Here is a 17,265-nt window from a genome sequence, read left to right on the forward strand (position 1 = left end):
TTATCCTTCAAATTATTCCTCTTTTCCTTCATCTCCTTAAATACAACTCACCACACTGAGTTATGGCACTGTGTCAATTCTGTGGCACAAGTGCTCCTTCACTCAGGCTTCCTTAGTCTGTCACCTCACCTCTACTCAAAAGAGCTTAAGCTAGACCCAGCTACTTATCCAGCCCCTGGGCTTACCCGCCCTGATGCAAAGATCAAATCACAGGGATGAGCTGTACCCAAAGCATTCCAGCGTAGGCTCAAGGCCTTTCCCAAAGTTCAGAGCTCTTGTTTATGAGTCCTTCAAAGGCAAGTGATAATAAAATGTATGCTGCCACGTGGGGGAGCTTGTGCTGTGGCTAACGCTCATGGCTTCCAGATCAAGAGGAAAGGACACCTCAGCAGCATTAAGGACTGCAGCCACTGGAAGCTCTGTTCTGGAGAGGCTGGTTGAAAAACCTGACACAAGTGTAGCGCACACACTTTATTAAAGATGTTCCTTTTCAAAATGATCTTAGGCGACTTTGCCTTGACAAAGCAGACAAATCCATAACTTATAAACTATAACTCATAAAAATTTGCAACTTCTAGTTGGCCTTAGCCTGGCAAAACAATAGAATTTTAATTGGAAAAGACCTGTAAGATCCCTGAGTCCATCCATTAACCAGCACTGTCAAATCCACCACTAAGCCATATCCTTAAGTGCCATATCAACTAGATCATGATCAGAATGATAGATCAAAAAAAAAAAAAAAAAAAAAAAAAAAAGAAAAAAAAAGAAAAAGAAAAAGAAAAAAAAGAGAAAATCCCTATATTTTGAAGGAATAAGTAAAGCAAACAAATAATGAGGATCAGTTCCAGACCCCCAGTGAGATGATTTATGAACACAACCACCAGACTGAAGTCAACTTTACTCCTTGCTCAGCCGTGTTTATCTGCAAAGCCATCTTGACAGCTGAAATAAAAGCAGGTGAACCAGCAATCCAAAAGGCGAGGAACCTGTCTGATCATATTTACCAAATAGATGGACTTGGAGACTGTTTGAAACCTCTTAAAATCACAGCTGTGCCTCGGAGACAAAACCAGAGTTAAAACTCAGCTCTCAAGTCATTCAGAAAATAAGGAATCTGGTAGCCTGAGATGAAAAATGACGCGGGCGGGTGGTTGTTGCTTTGTGTACGTGGGGTAGGTTGTCTCGTTTTCTTTTAAAACCAAGGAAATAGTTTGAAAGCGGTTTGTCGGTATGAAGAAGGCTGGCCATGTGGAAAGCAAAGACAGCTGGGGGCAGTCCAGCACTGAGCTACACCCCTGAACCGCCGGGCAGGGTAGTCAAAGACCTCTCGCAAAGCACGGCGCTGTCTGTCGGCAGAGCACCTCACCCGCGGGTGCCTCCCCTCCCGGCAGCGCGCAGAAGGGAGCGGTGGCACAGCCGGGAGAGGCGGGCTCACAGCTGCCGTCTCCCGCTGGCCGCGGAGCCGCTCGGGGCGGCCCGGCCCGGTCCGGTCCGGTGCGGTCCGTGCGAGGCGCGGGCGCAGCCGCGGCCCCGAGGCGGGAGGATGCGGGCGGCGCCCGGGGCGCAGCCGGAGCGGCCCTTCAAGCTCAGGAAGAGTCTCGGTAGGCGCCGGGGGCGCGGGGGGTTGCGCGGGGGCGGAGGGGCTGCGGCACACGTAACGCTTCTCTCCTCTCCTCTGCCCCGCAGCCACCCGGCGGGAAGAAGTAGCAGGGATCCGAGCCAAGTTCCCGACAAAAATCCCGGTAAATCTCTGGTTTGTTATCGGAGGTTGTTGCCGTTGTTTAAGGAAAGAAGCGTGTGAGGGGAGGGAAAGGGAGACCTGGGTATTTTAGGTTTCGCTAAGTGCGACTCTAATTAAAACAGGTAATTGTTGAGAGATACCATAAAGAGAAATACCTTCCTCTCCTGGACAAAACCAAGTTTCTGGTTCCCGAGGAGCTGACCATGGCACAGTTCATAACCATCATCAGGTGGGTAATGGATACTGCTGGGTTGGAGCTGCGCTAGGCTTGGCTGCTGTTCCCCAAGGAGAGATTTCCTAGCGTGCTGCTGGGGACATTTTACTTCCTTTGGTGGGTAGGAGGATAAAGGTGTTAGTAACGTAATGGCTTCCCTCTCCTGCAAGTGTTCGGGGACAATCAAAAGATGTTTTCACAAGTGCACTTGGGGAAAAATGCGATTTTTTGGGTTCATAGTCCTCTCCCTTCTCCCTAACTGTAGTGAAAGAAGAGTATATAGGATTTGTTCTGCTCTCTTCCTGCCCCATGGGCTCTGTGATCTTGTTCTGCTTAGGACTGTCATTGCTTTGCTCTCTTACTGCACACCTAGCTGAGTTTGCTCAAGTTCAAAGCAGCTCTTCAGTGTGAATGAAATGAAATGTACTGCTAAATTGTTCTTTATGAAACATTACAGCAAAGAAGTCTCTCAAAATATTTAGTGGTATTTTCTGACAAAATATGAAAGATGTGTTTTTCAGCACACTTATTAAACTATAGAAAAAGATCTTTCTGTATTATAACTTATGTAAAAGATGCTTTTGGCTCTTGGACAACTTAGATAATAATTCTTATATGTAATGTCTCTGAAAAGGACTTGTTTTTTGAAGGTAGTCTTTATAAAAAGTGTAACAGACTGGAGCTGGAATCTTATACAAAATCTGCACTACAAATGCTTTTGGTTTCTATTTCACGCTTTTCCCTGGTAACTGGGAATTCCAAGCCCATGCTCAGTAGCACCTTTGGTGTAGCCACACAAGCCTTTCCTCAGAGCACAGGCCTTTGAGTTTCCAGTTAACTTCCTGCTGATGGAGACATTAAACCATGTAATAATTTTGCACAGCATTTCTTGTACCTACGTCATGCAACTTCTCTGCTTAATGTATGTCATAGACTGAAGTTGAAACCATATTCAACTTGCTAATGCTTAATTCTCTTTCTCTCCTCTCTTTCTCAATTAGAAGCAGGATGGCTCTAACAGCTACACAAGCTTTCTACCTGCTGGTGAACAACAAAAGCCTAGCCAGTATGTCCTTGACAATGACAGAAGTCTACAGGGACTACAAAGATGAAGATGGCTTTGTGTATATGACCTATGCTTCCCAGGAGATGTTTGGATGCTTATTATCCACTGCCCAAGGGAAGACAATGGAATGCTTTCAGAAAACTTAAGAATGGGTTCATATGCTGCAGCAAAGCAGTTTGCTCTGAATCATGCCTGTGACATGAACCTCGGAGATGCTCCTTCCAGTGTGAGCTCTTGAGCTCTGTAGTGGGAGTTATGACCCAAAAGCTGGCAGGACCAGCTTAAGACAGAAATGGTGGTACACTTTCCCTAGGTTAATAATTTGTATATATATTTTTATATTTGAAGACACTATGGGTTAGGGCTTTTTTCTTTTGAACTGCACCTCCACTGTTTTGCAATATCAGTCTTTGCTGTGTAACTGATTTTTAAGGTTTCCTGAAAGCCAAGGTCTAAGAGGAAAATAAAGAACCTTTTAAGTACTGAGTTGAATGTTATTTTTAATCTGGGGAAAGACAGTAGTTTGTCTAGGAGACGATCCTATAAGAATTCTGGGAATTTGAGCTCAGTGCCTGTTAAATGAAACACTGCTTGCACAGCTACTCTGAGTTTTTGAATGGAATATCAAAGTTTGTGTCACCCATAAGCAAAACCATAACCATGAAAGGTTCATTAAAGTAGGTATCTGGGCTGTGAGATTAAACAGTAGTGCCAGAGCAGTGTTAACACCTGAATAAGCTGTGAGCTATTACAGAAAACACTGGCTGTGGTATAGATAACTATTTGTTTAAATAAGCAAACTGATTGCTAGTCAGCATAACTGAAATGCAGACAGCAGGACTTGAAGAGTATATCAAGTTTCAAGAGTTATTTTCTTGCTGCTGAATTTTGCTAGCGTGGTTACTCTAGATATTGTCATAACCATCCCCCACAGGCACCTGCTTGTCAGATACCCTGCAGAACTTCAGTGAGCCTTCTTTCAACAACAGAGCCAAGTCATGTACCTTGTGATTGAGAGATATTCCAGTGTTTCTGGAAAATGTTGAAAATACCAAAAATACCATGTAGTAAAATGTTGATTCATCGTAATATACAGGCCTGGTTCCTATAAACATGTATTAAAGGAACACTTGACACGAGCCTTAGTTTGAAGTATAGCTCAAGCTGTCTTCCTGTATGTGAGGAATGTATTGGAAAGCTGGAAATGCTCTGATCATGGAAGGTCATCTAAAAACAGGTAATTTAAAAATCTGTCACACTTAGCAGTTTATTAATCAACCTCTGGCAGCCTCAGTTTAGGATTGGTCAGATTCTTACAAGATGATGCAATTCGTCTGTTCAGTACTAAATTGCAGAATGATTACTGTAGGAATTACTAGACTGCAAAGAAAGAAGTGTTGACAGTATTTAAGTTATGCATAAGGACGGAATGTGTGTGTAAGCTTTTTGCAGTGGTTCTCCTGCGTTAATAATCTCTTGAACAGTTCTGAGCAGACCTGTGTTTGAGCCTGTAAACCAGGGGATTTAGAGGAGTACCTGCTGTAGTGGAGGTGAGTTGGTTTGCCAACTCATGTTTCATGAGCTGAGGAACAAAGAAATCATTGAATTGACCTGTGGAAAGGATAAGGCTATGTTGGTATAGGTTATAAAAACATGTGGGCTTTGGGATCCCAGAATCAGTTGCTTGGATATATTTCACTTATGCTTGTAATGGAAACAGTTTCCATTGCACAAATTGAATAGTCATTTGTCACCAGCCCTTCAGTGAAGCAGAGACACCTGCTTGGCAGGAGCACCACACAGAAATACTGAACAGCTGTGGGAACCTTGGGGTGGGAGGAGCAAGGAGAGACTCTCTGTTCAAGCTCTGTTGCCAGTCTAGCATTAGGCTAATATTTTGCTTCAATGGTTCCTCTGTCTTCTTGTCTTGTGTGATCCTTGGTACATAGAGAAGTACTACAGTCTCTGGGCTGACAGCCAACTTTCTTTAGTTTATGTCATGGCTGAGGTGTAAGTGTTGATCCCTCCGGCAGTTATTAACATTAGGCTATGGTGTCTACAGGCTGAGTCACAGATCCAGCCAAAAAAGTTGCACAAGGAAAAGGTCAGTTGCAGGTAAAGAGCATCATTATAAACTTGTTTAAACTGGCCAGATGAACTTAGAAAGAAGTCCTGTGAACTGGGAAAGTATCATTGGGTGATAGTAATAGACTTGCCTTTCTATCAGATGTTGAAGAAAATAGGATATTAACTATCAAAGACAGTTTTCATGAAGTCTTAAAATAATAAACTAGGAGTTACATGCCCAAATAATTCTGTTGTCCTGCTTGTGCAATTGCTTTGCTATGATTAGAAGATTTGAATTTAACCTATTCTCTCTTGAAGTGCAAAGAACAAGGATTAGAAAAGAAGCAAACAGAAAACTTTGCTGACTGACATATGCAACTGAGATAACTGCAGCTACTTCCAATGTAGCTGCTGTTTGAAGAGCTAATATTTGCTTGAGCAAATACTTATTGATTAGAAACGGGTATATATTTTTTCAATGAAGGACACAGTACTGTGTTAAGCAGATTTTATACTTCTTTCTAATGTGCCACTAATGTAAAAAGAGATAGCAGAGATGCCATGTGTTTTTAAAAGTTTTATCTTCATGATATGGACTCGTGTTCATTAATATCAAAGGTATCCACCAGAGAACAGAAAACATTCTGAGGATACTTCTGTTTCTTCCATTGCCTACCAGCTCAATCCCAGAAGATGCTCAGTGCTCTGGCTTTAAATATAAAACAAATCAATCTGAAGGATGTGGAATATTAGATGGTATGAGGGCCTTACTGGAAGAGTGGTCCTTGAGGGAAGTCTGTCCTACAGCCATCTGCAATCACAGCTACAACCTGTGCACAATGTTTTATGGAGTGCAAATTGACATTTGTTGCTGCAAGGCAAGCCTGATAACCTCAGCCTGGGCTTTAGCACACATAGGCAACATTAGGAGCTTTCCAAACTTTTTGGATTTAAAAATGACTTAATGTTATGTTTTGGTAGAATAAATAAATAGGAACACTAATCTTCTTGTTCAAGGCAATAACACTTGGGAACTTAGATGGGCTTTTTATCATTTTCCCATGCTAACTATTTCCAGATGGTGGTGGTTTCAGGATAAAAATAAAATATTTTACACACATTAAGTGACAGATGGTATCCTCTGCTGCAAATAAGTTGCTTTGTTTAGATAAGATACTGTAAATCAGGAAAATAAATGAGATAATAGGACAGAATATAACCTTCAGCATCAAAGTGCCCTTCTATATTCTCCTTTCAAGAAAGCCTGTAGAGATATTACAGGGAAAAAACAAAAAGACCTAAGCAGAGCAGTAACATTTTTTTGAAAACCAGTGTTTTAATTTAAGCACTATGAAGTGGAAAGGGGGAAGTGGAAGGGTTTCTATGGAAAACCTCCAAGGGATCCCTGAGGGTGATTGAGAAATGCTGTTTCATGTTACAGTGCCTATATACAGAACTTGTAATGGAATACATACTTCCCTCAAGAAGCACTGTTCCAGAAATATTTGAGAGAAATCTCCTGAATCTTAAAATAGCCCATTTTTTTCATAGATTTGAATCAACCCATAAGAGAGAGAATAATAATAAAAAAAAGAAGCAAAACCAGACTTCTGCCTATAAATATGTGCTTCATTTCTTTACCTTTCCTAAGATGCTTTGTTGCTTTGTAATGTTAGCTCTACCCTCTTCTCTCCCCTTATGATTCTAGATTGCTTCTTAGGAGTTTAGGTTAGCTACTACTTGTTCCTATACAGTCCACAACGTGCAAGGGCAGTTAGATCCTATAATAAATAATGGTCTGAACCTAGTTTAGAGGGACATGAACATAACTTTAATGAAATTAGTAATGTCTTAAAGCTTCTCCCCAGAAAGTCATATCACTCCCTCCCTCCTTTATTTCATGTGGTGCCTCTCTTGTGACTGTAATATTCCTGGGGCACACAACTGTAGCAGTGCAGTCCAGGTGGGTTTCAAAAACCCAGGGCAAGTCTCAATGCCAGAGTTCAAAAAGCAGCACTTTTTGCTGTGCTTTCCCCTGCAGTGGCAGACCCTCAGGAGGGAGGGAGTGATACAACTTTCTGGGGAGAAGCTTTAAGGACATTACTAATTTCATTAAAGTTGTATTCATGCCTGCCTGGGTACACATGGAGTTCCCAGAGCAGGCAGGCAGGGACTGAGGAGGGGCTGCTTGGGCCACTCAGTACTTACATCATGTCTGTCAGGGACTGTAAAGGGCCTTTATGAGGCTGCCTATGATTTGCTGCAGGGTGGGCTTGGCTGATGGTGTTTGTTTTTGCAAGTATTTCAAGACCCTGGCTTTACTTTCTTTCTGTGTATAACAGCATGGTCTGGATCTTAATCAGACTTTCAGCTCAAGCCTGTTTTATGTCAGAAATGCTATTGATTGCGTGGTCCTTGATGCTGTTGACCAAGACATCCCTAGTAGACCTAAAATTTATTTCTCATTCTCAAAAACAGAGCCAAGACTTTACAGCCTGACCAATGGATTTCCAGGGAAACCTTTAGGTCAGCTAACCAGTGGGTGAGGAAAGGGGAAGGAGTGAGCCAGGAGGTTAAGTGTGCATATCAGTGCTCCCACCCCAAGCAGCTGCAGCCATGTACTCTTCACAAGCCTGCCTGTGGCTGCCTGGAAAGCCTGAGCCTCAGTGTGACCTCACTCAGGCAACTATTACACCCATTAGCCTACAAAGAGGACTTATGAGAAAGAAGCACATGCTTACAGATGGAGGGTGGATATAGCCTTTTCCCGAACAAAATGTGAACTCTGTCAATGGAAAAAACCACACAGGATGGTGCTGAAAGGCAGACATGGCAAATAAAGAAATTCTATTCTTGGTGCTGGCACTACTTCACAAGGCAACTTGGCCCTTACTCTGAGAACTTAAAAACTTCATGTCAAGTGATGGATTGGACTATGGTCTCCGTCTGACTCTTCTCCCTAAAAATGCTGCATCTGTGCTCAAAAATTAAAAATCAGATTGAGATGTGAGCTGCATATTTGAATGCTGGGTGGCTCAGAAAGATTAACTCATTTTCCATCAGCGTGATGCATTAGTCACCTACAAAATAAAAGAGCTATCAATAGGAAAAACAACTGCTGTGCTGCAGGTGAGAGCAGAATCACCAGCTTAGTGCAGACACATCTGTGCTGTCTAGATTGTCAGGGTAACCCAAGCATTGCAGGGGTTATGAAGATAATTTTGCTATTTCAGATTATATTGGCTCTGCTATAAACCTGTCAAAACTGTCAAGAGAGGCCTCAGGAGAAACTGCATTTTCCTAGGAGGCAGCTGGATTTGGTTTAAATCTCAGTTCTTTCAGCCATCCTCTTGCACACTGACTTTGTTCCCATTCTTTTTTTGGAAAGGGACCAGGCCTTCTGTGTTTGCAGAACCTGGATCCAGGTTCCAAGATTGCTGAAAATTATAAATAATATGACCTTAGTTGCCATGTAACAAATTTGTATGATAATTCATAGCTGTTCTGCTATTGTAATTCAGCCTACATTGAACCCACAAAATTTGGCTGTGCCTCGGTGACTCAGCTTTCTAAGCCTGTCAGGTCTGGAGCAGCAGTTTAAATGAGATGGCTGTGGCCATTACTGCTATAAGGGGGTAACCTCCCCCTTCCAGCGAATTTTGTTGAGACAAAATTTCTTGAATCAGCTGAAGAACAGCTGTGTGGGTTAGCCTTGCTTACCAATGGCAACCATTTTTGCTGGAGGTACAAGATAGGTTAATGTGGCTGTTAAATTTCATGCCCCCGCTCATCCAGATGATTTTGGCACAGAAGCAGGATGCCATGCAGTGTAGGCTGGTGAGAGGTGACAACTTTCAGGAGGGGTTTGGTGCAAAGGAGAATTGTCACAAGAAACTGAGGGGTGGAACTGCTGCTGGTATAGGTAGACCTTGAAGATTGTATGGGTTTACAGGCTAGTCCATGTCAGGACTTCTTACATAAATATCCTTCCTTAAAGGAAGGTTTCCTTTGTTTCTGACATCCAAGGCAGCTGGTCCACTAAGCAAGTGTTGAGCAAGATTATTGTCATGTGCTTCACAGAGGAGTGTCCTTATAACTCAATGGATAAAGGACTGGGAAGACCCTGCTACGATTACTTTTTCTCCCTGAAGAGGCTGAGCCACAATCTCCACACTGTGCACTTGCAGTAGCTCCTGTCTCCCTGGACCCAGCACAGCAAATCAACTTCTGCTGCCAGAAGCTAAGGCCTTTGTAGGTAAAGCTGAGAGTGACAGCAGAAGTGTGTGGCTAAGGGGCTTGAACCCAGCTCCCAAAGTAAACTCCCAGCCTACTTTCTCTTTCTTGAAATAAGCTGTGCAACTGCAGGATCTGTGAGAGGCTGCAGTTTCACTAGTGGAAAATTTGGGCAAAATCCTATAAAATAAATGAAGCGGTTCCAGTAGAAGCAGGGGCAGGCACTGAAATTAGTCTCTGGAGCCATAAAGGCTGCAGAGCTAAAGCTACCATGTTACAATTGATGGGAGGAAGCACTTATCCACAGGAGGTGGAGAGAAGAAGGAAAGGTCAAACACCCTAGCAGACATGAAAGATTTTATGTTCAAGTTTCTGGAACGCTTTTCTTCAAAATATGGTTTTGCCAAGTATCTTGTTTCCTTATTCAAACTAATCTATTTTCCCCCCATCAAATTAATTTTACTTCAGCTGCTTTGTCAAGAGGGAAAATCCAAATCTCAACCTACATTTATATGGGGGAAAAGATGAATTAAAAAAACCAAACTTGTTGACTATCAAGTTACACCTGTGTAACTGCCATAAAAATGTGCAATATTTATGCCAAGAGGCACTCAGGTAACACTGAAAAGCCAAAAGAGGGGTTGTTCCATTTTAGACATCTCATTTTAAAATCAGGCAGAACTTTCTTCTAATTCTCAGCACAGGAATTTTTTGTGTTTTGTGGTTTTTTTAGATGTGTTGTTACATATAAATGAGATCCACACACTTTTGGTTGGACTATATTTTATGATCTTACTAAAGTAAGAAAGCAGTAAATCAAGGTTGCCTTCAGTATGTTAGAAAGCAGAAGAGTACAACATCACTAGTTTATCCATGGACTATGAAGCTCTGTAGGTTATTGCTGGCAAATCTTTGGAGGATGTTAGAGTCAAATTGAATTTTAAAGACAGTCATATTACAAACTGAATGCTTCAGGGTGGTGTGTGTATATCTTCTCACTTTGATGTAGGGCCTACACTTCTGGAAATCTGCTAAGAAACCCTCAGTTTTTGTGAGATTAATGCCATAAGAGTCCAGGTTGCAAGGCGAGTATCAGGAAATTTGAAAATCTAATCCTTTGGAAAGGACAGAATTTTTCACTACACTTGTATTTTCTGACCCTGTAACTAGGCCCATGGGGACTGTATCTTTTATCTCTGTGATTATCAAAGTCAGTGCTGAAGTCTGCTACACAAGCTTAATCAATAACTGTGATTTTTTGAGCAATGGTATATTATGCAAACAATTAAAAAATAGGTGCTTCAAAGTCATTCTTGGTCTGCTTCTGGGTTACTAGAGGAAATGAATTACAATGATTTACAAAATGATTTTAAAAACCCCAGCATCTAGGGGAGGCCAAAATTCGAGGCTCAGGCTGATTTCAGTGCTCAAAACGCAAGTGTCCTTCCCATTTTGTTCCAGTTTTTGTTTTACTAAATTTAAATGAAGAGTAGTCGAACAGTGATTCCAAAACTGTAAAAGTGAGGTCAAAGCAAATCCTGGTGGTTTTTGTATTTTGAAGCAAACATGCTAAATTTAATCAGCTACTAAACCCAAATACTTACATCTACCAGTATTTGTGATATAAAAACATTTATATAATTATAAATATTTGTGATATAAAAATTCTTAGACTCAAATGTAATGATACTTTTACTTACACACATTTTCTTATTTCTGCCATATTCTCAGAAGTGGTCAGAACTAGTTTTGGCTTCAGCATAAATTGCTGAAGAGTTATTTATTTATTTTTGATTATTAAGTGTGAGCTAAACACTGTATAAAGACCTATTTCTATAACATACTGAGAAGAGATTTTTTTTAATATCTAATTCCTTGATTTGCACGAGGAGTCATGATTGCACTGCAAAGGAACACAAAGGAAATCTATACATGCTGGAGGTCTTTCTCCTGACTGAAATTCTAATCATCTGCTTGACGTCATGGAATTTTACAAAGGTTTAACCAATGTCAGCTTGTGCCTTTTTCTTCTTAATGCTGTTTGCTTCACATCTGCATTTAATCTCTGGTTAAACAAATCAGAATTTATGGAGTTTGCCCCATAAATTGAGAAGTTTCTTCTCTTGTCTCCTTGTCCACATACAAAGTACTTTGTAATGGACCTGGTGCTTATCTAACACCCTTACTCACTATGCCTTGTAAACAAATAAAGATATGAATCCAAAGGGGAAAAAAAATTCTATAGAATAGCTAGTCCTGGGTATCTTGTGGGTTTTGCAATAAGAAACAAAAAAATGTTGACAAAGATCTTACAGGAAGAATGAAGAGGGCTCTCATCACTGCTTGGGTACTATTTAAGAGGGATAAATGTAAAACTCTGCATTAGGACAAGAATCAGCTGCATAAATATGGGGTGGAAAAACCAGTGGCTGGTAGCATTTCTTCTTAAAAGAGCCCACAAAACATACTGAATCACAAGCTAAGCAGAAGTACACTATCATGCTGTTGTGAAAAAAGCAAACACAATTCTAACCAAGATTAGAGCCTACAAGATGTGTGAAACAAGCCTGTTCTGTGCTGTACTCAACAAAGGTAGGGCTTCATCTGAAATACTGTGCATAGTTTAGGCACTGCACACCAAGAAGCATAAGAACCACTGCAGAACTCAAAGATTATTGATGATGATGAGAAATTTAGTATGACAAAAGTTGCACAGACTGAGGTGGTTTATCCTCAAGAAGAAAATACTCAGAAAGGGACATGATATTCCTTGCAAATGAAAGACTCTTTTAAAAGGAAAGGGAAGAATGTCAATGCCCATGTGCCATGGACTACTTATGTATTTGAAAATGGCTTTTTAGACCCTGTCTACCTTCCCATATTGTTCTTCATTTGAAACATGGAAGCTCTCTATCTGGATTCTAGAAGTATTCAGAAAGAGACACAATGGCACAATTGCAATTAGAGTAACAATGATTGAGAAGTATCTCACTGTAAATATTTTGCAGGGCAACAGACAGTGATAAAAACTGAAGGTCAGATCACTGCTAGTGGGTGCTGTGAAGGTGAGCACATAGAGTTGTAACAGAAGAGCCATGTATAAAATCCAACTACAGCTGTAACTACAGGAGCTGCTGCTGGGCCTTGTCTTGTAGAAGAATATGAGAATAATCATATGGTAGCCACCATGTGTTGCCAGTCATAAAAAAAGACTAATACAATCCTTGGATATGTGTACAGGGAGAAGAATTTTAACTTTATTTCTGCATCTGGCAATGGAATGACTTGCTGCTACACTCAGTCGAGTGAGTACAATTCAAAATTAACGTTGCAACTTGGGAAAGTTCAAAGAATTGTCAAGAGAATGATTCAGGTGTTGAGATAAAAACTTCCTACTTTACCTAAGAGATAAGAGATATGGATAGGAGATGCTCAACTACTCTTTTTAAATCCTTAATAGTTTAGGCAGGAAGAATTGATAATGGGCTCTTCAGCAGATGAACGTATGACCTGTGTGTCATACTAATTTTTTTGTTTCCTTGATACTAGTTTTTAAACAGATACTTTTCTTTGGCCTAAATCAAAAGGCTGCCAGATGCACACTAGAGGCAGGACATGGAAGCCAGCAGGCAAAAGGCAATGGGTTACTGGAGAGAAGGAAAAACAAGGACAATCTTTTCTGGCAGCAGTGCAGACATCTGGGAGATTAAAGTAACCACATGGTTGCTTTAAATGGCCTGGGTTACAAAATGGCCTAGGATACCTTCTTATGGAGCATAGGGAGTTTAGAACAAAGGCTAACCTAGCATTCTGGATTAATGAGTCCAGACATTTACAATCTGCTCAAGCTGAGGCAAAAGGTCCTTCTTTGGAGTTCTCCTCCATAGGAATAATAAATAACATTGATAGAATGCATTAGTTTGAGCATTTACCAACCTCGTTACCCAATATATATCACCTTGCCTAAATATTTTTGAAATGTCCATCTTTATTGTGACTTGCTCAAAGCAAAATTTCTTGTGAATTTCAAACACTTAGCAATTGAAAACAGTTAGGTCTTGTTTGAAAAAAATATAGTCACAAAGAAAAGAAAAAGATACATTTCTGACTGAAAAGAAATCTGCCAGATGTTACCATTTTCCACCAAACTGAGTTCACCTTCAGTGGGCCACATGTATAGATACAGATAAGACCCCACCAATTATCTTTTCTACCATGCTTTTCAGGGATTATTTTGCCTCCCACAGGCTGCACAGACACTTGGTGAGCCAAAATCTCTGGTCCAGTCAAGTCAGGTTCTAGGCAAGACTGATGAGTAGAGCTAAGGTAGGTTTGAATGACATTTAAAGTCCTTGAGTGCTGCAGCTCCCCAGGATACAGGCCAATACCTGAATTAAACAACAGACGTTCCTTCTAACTCATGTGTGGTTTCCCACAGTCCTGAAGTCCAAATATTTAATCTGTCCTGGAAAAAACCTCCCCCTAAAAATTCATGATAAATAATGGATTCTCCTGCAGCACAACTGGAATAGACTTCTCAGTGCACGACACCAAATCTATTTTTGTACAAGGAAAATGGAGCCAATTGAGTGATTTCACTGGCTAGTGATTTCTTTGAAACAGTTTATCACATACAAGAAAATACACTGCATTGCCTCACTTCAGAAGTCATCTTTGTTTTCATTTAAATTAAGTTACAGTATTTATCTTGATGATTAAACTCCATGATGTGTGAATTCATTGACATCATCAAAACCTTTGTATATCAATTGGTTTTGTACCTACATATGCCTGCAGCTGTCCAGGAAGGCAGCCCTAGAGAAGTTAATTACACACGTGGAATATTTAAAGGCTCACCCACAGGTATTTAAGAGTTGAAGAAAGCTCCTAATTCAACCTCTTTATCTCCAACAGGCATACAGACACAAGCACACTCGCATCTAAATCCACATCACATATAGGGGATTTATGTTCTTCAAACTTAAATTAGTGCCATTTAAATAAGAAATCCATGAAACAAACTCAGCTATTAATATTGATTGCTAGAGTGTGCCAGCATTTCACAACAGCTATAAATGTGGGAGATTCAATATTTTTGCACTCCTCCTCCTGCAGGCACAGCTGAGGAATGTTCAGATGCTCTCACCCACAGCTATATTAGGCACTTGTCTCAAGTGCAGAAGCAGCTTTATAAGTTATACTCCAGACAATGGAGGCTTAGACATATAACTCACTGGACTGATGCATTCTTGTGTCATCTTCTATTCATTTAGTGTTGTACAGAACAAACATGCATCTTTGGTCTCCAGCTGAAATGTAACTGTTCTCAAAGAATATTGTTTCATCACCCAGTTATATATGCAAGCAGGGTCAGTTGGGAAGGGTAATGGGATTAATGTTTTTTCTCGGAATCAGGGGTGAATTCTAATTGGCTGGACATCACTCCTCTTTTCTTTTTTTTTTTTTACACATCCCTATTATTCAATTCCCCTTGTTTAGTTTTTCTTGTGCAGAACCTAAAATAAATGAAGAGGCAGTGGTGTTCCTAGATCTTCTTAAAGCTGATTTTAAGTTTAAAGTCAACCTTATGAGTTGAAGTTTCTGGGCTTATATGTTTATACTATTCCTTTCTGACCATCTCTGACCCACTGCAGAAGGTCACAGTAATAGTCTTATAATCATGTTTCATTGCTGATATCATTTTCATGGTGCTTTCATGTGATCTCAGGAATGCTGTCTCCTTGTTACAGTGCAGAACTGTGATTCAAAGTACCTAAGTGCTAGTTTTTACTATCTCACTGGTTTAGAGAACAGTGGCTAATCCTTCAAGCCAGTCCAAAAAGAGTTTCTATTTTTTTAAAAAATGAGGACAGTACCGTTGACCTTTGTTGCTTTGAAATCTGTTAATGAGCTATAAAAGCTAAATGACTGCAGCTCAGAACTTACTCTCACTACAGTTGTATGTGACAGCTGTATGTTCATGTATTCTATCAAGCAGGTAAGTACTCCAGAAAACTTGCATCCTTAAGGACTTAAGAAGGTATGGCACAATATAACACATAAAGTAAAATACAATTGTGATGGAGTAACTTCCTCTACCTGCCATATTTGATGATTCCTAGTAGCCTTCTGGGAAGAGGAGCCCAAGTTGATCCTCTTTTCTGACTAGATGCATTTGCAAATCACTGGTAAATGGTCTCTTCCAAGTTACCAGGTCTCTAGAAGCACAAATAAAGGAAATGTGAGTGATATAAATGTTCCTCTCCACACAGGAAGTATGAAGTTCCAAGTTTCAGATCAGAAGGATATGATCCTAAAATGTCCTTTAATTTTTATGATTTTTCATTTTAAAAATACCTAGATGTAATGCCCTGGATTACTTATAGCTATACTTACACAGAATTAAAGAAGATTGATACAAAAAGACAAAACCAGTTTCCTCATTAAGCAAAATAAGATTCAGAATAACTAACTTAAAAGTTTCTAAAGCCACTTTCCTATTCTGGAAACATTATACACTAAGAATAGAAGGTCAGATCTTACACAAAATTAACTACTTTGACTGTGAGCAAAATTAATACCTCTGTTCAGTGGCCCACAAGAAGAAAATAATTCAAATAAAAATTGGGATAGGACCACTACCACCTTATGAGATTTTTATTCTTGGTCTGAAAAATGAAATAAAAAACCAAATTGAAAATAGAGTACTGCTACTTATAAACTTACCATTAATTACAGTAAACTTGGCTGCATTCAGTAACTAGCATCCTGTCACGCTAAGTGGGCACGACTTACTGCAGGCACTTGTTTAATAGAAGTCTTCCACACATCCTAGAAAGTTTATTGCTAAGGCTTCTGAACTGGCCTAGAAGTTACAGCTTATATACTGAGTTTACTTGTGCTTCACATCTCTGCAGATAGCAGTACTTAATTTTTAAACTGAAAATGAAATGTAGCCAGAAAACTTTATTAAGCCTTTAACCAATCTATTTAAGGAAAGTTACTCCAGTTAGAAGATTGAAGCTCTCCTGTTTCTTTTCATTACTTCTCTCCCAATCTATAGCTGATATTTTCTGTTTTGCAGAAACGGTGTTCAGTTTATGGGCTGACATCCCATTTCTCCTCAGTTCTCCCTTCTCTAGACAAAACAATGCCAATTCCTTCCACCCTCCCTCATACTGCCTTCTAGACTGTTGCTCATTCTTTTTACTTCTCTCTGGACTGTCTCCAGGGTGTCTACATTTTTCCTCAAGTATGGTGCCCAAAACAGCACTCCTTGCTACTGGAGAGTGTCAAGGAGAGTGGAAGAAGCACTTTACACACCCTGCATAAAATGTTTGTATTCCAGAACTGCTTTATTTGGCTTAAGTTTGGTGATACTTGGTAAGTGCTGGGAGCTTTCTGAACAGTTCAACTGAAGAGGTATGTTCAGAGTCTTTCTTTGCGAAAACTGGATTCAGGTATAAATTTGTGATCAGAGTCCTAAGGTCAGAAATTTGTAATTATGTCTTTTCCTTTATTACAAGGCATGCCAGCAAATCATGAGTAAGCTCCGATTTACTGTACAAAATGGTCCCTATTTTCAGGCCCTCAAGCAGGCTCACAAGGTTTTCAGATATGGATGGCAATTATCCTATTTTGTGTTTAATTAACATAGCAATAAACATTACCCAGCTTTGTAGACTCAGGCAGTGAGTTGAAGTCATTCAGAGCCTTGCCCACAAGAACACCCTGAGCACCCAAAGCCTTCTGAGCTGTGCACTGTTACACAGTATAAAGCCTTGGTACTTCTCTGGACCTTTAGACTGAAATATTGTTTCAAGAAAGGCAATTGAATACCTGTTAATTGGATTTCATAAATAGCTCTAAAACTTTACAGGTAGCAATGTGTTATTCACTATTTATATATTTATATATGTATTAACTATTTATGTATTTTATTTA

General features: G+C 40.1%; 2 protein-coding genes across 2 annotated transcripts in view; one reads left to right on the plus strand and one right to left on the minus strand.

Moving 5' to 3' along the window:
* The first annotated feature begins 945 nt into the window (after positions 1–945).
* On the plus strand, positions 946–3,503 carry MAP1LC3C (microtubule associated protein 1 light chain 3 gamma). Its single transcript, XM_063391887.1, has 4 exons — positions 946–1,601; positions 1,687–1,742; positions 1,864–1,970; positions 2,957–3,503. The coding sequence occupies exons 1-4, from the start codon at positions 1,247–1,249 to the stop codon at positions 3,165–3,167; spliced, it is 729 nt and encodes a 242-aa protein (XP_063247957.1). The 5' UTR covers positions 946–1,246; the 3' UTR covers positions 3,168–3,503.
* A 10,859-nt stretch (positions 3,504–14,362) lies between these two features.
* The window catches only part of EXO1 (exonuclease 1), a 32,979-nt gene continuing 30,076 nt past the window's right edge, over positions 14,363–17,265 (minus strand). The window contains exon 14 of the transcript XR_010079327.1: positions 14,363–15,539. The gene's annotated coding sequence lies outside the window, so the exon portion shown is untranslated. The remainder of the gene's footprint in view (positions 15,540–17,265) is intronic.

The sequence above is a fragment of the Prinia subflava genome, chromosome 2 (genome assembly GCF_021018805.1).
Source record: "Prinia subflava isolate CZ2003 ecotype Zambia chromosome 2, Cam_Psub_1.2, whole genome shotgun sequence".
Lineage (NCBI taxonomy): Eukaryota > Metazoa > Chordata > Aves > Passeriformes > Cisticolidae > Prinia > Prinia subflava.

Bases quoted from the DNA above. Each gene is read 5' to 3' on its own strand.
- MAP1LC3C (XM_063391887.1), top strand. From the start codon at position 1,247: ATGTGGAAAGCAAAGACAGCTGGGGGCAGTCCAGCACTGAGCTACACC. The intron at 1,743-1,863 runs GTAAATCTCTGG...TAATTAAAACAG, and splicing joins AGTTCCCGACAAAAATCCCG to GTAATTGTTGAGAGATACCA. The intron at 1,971-2,956 runs GTGGGTAATGGA...TTTCTCAATTAG, and splicing joins CAGTTCATAACCATCATCAG to AAGCAGGATGGCTCTAACAG.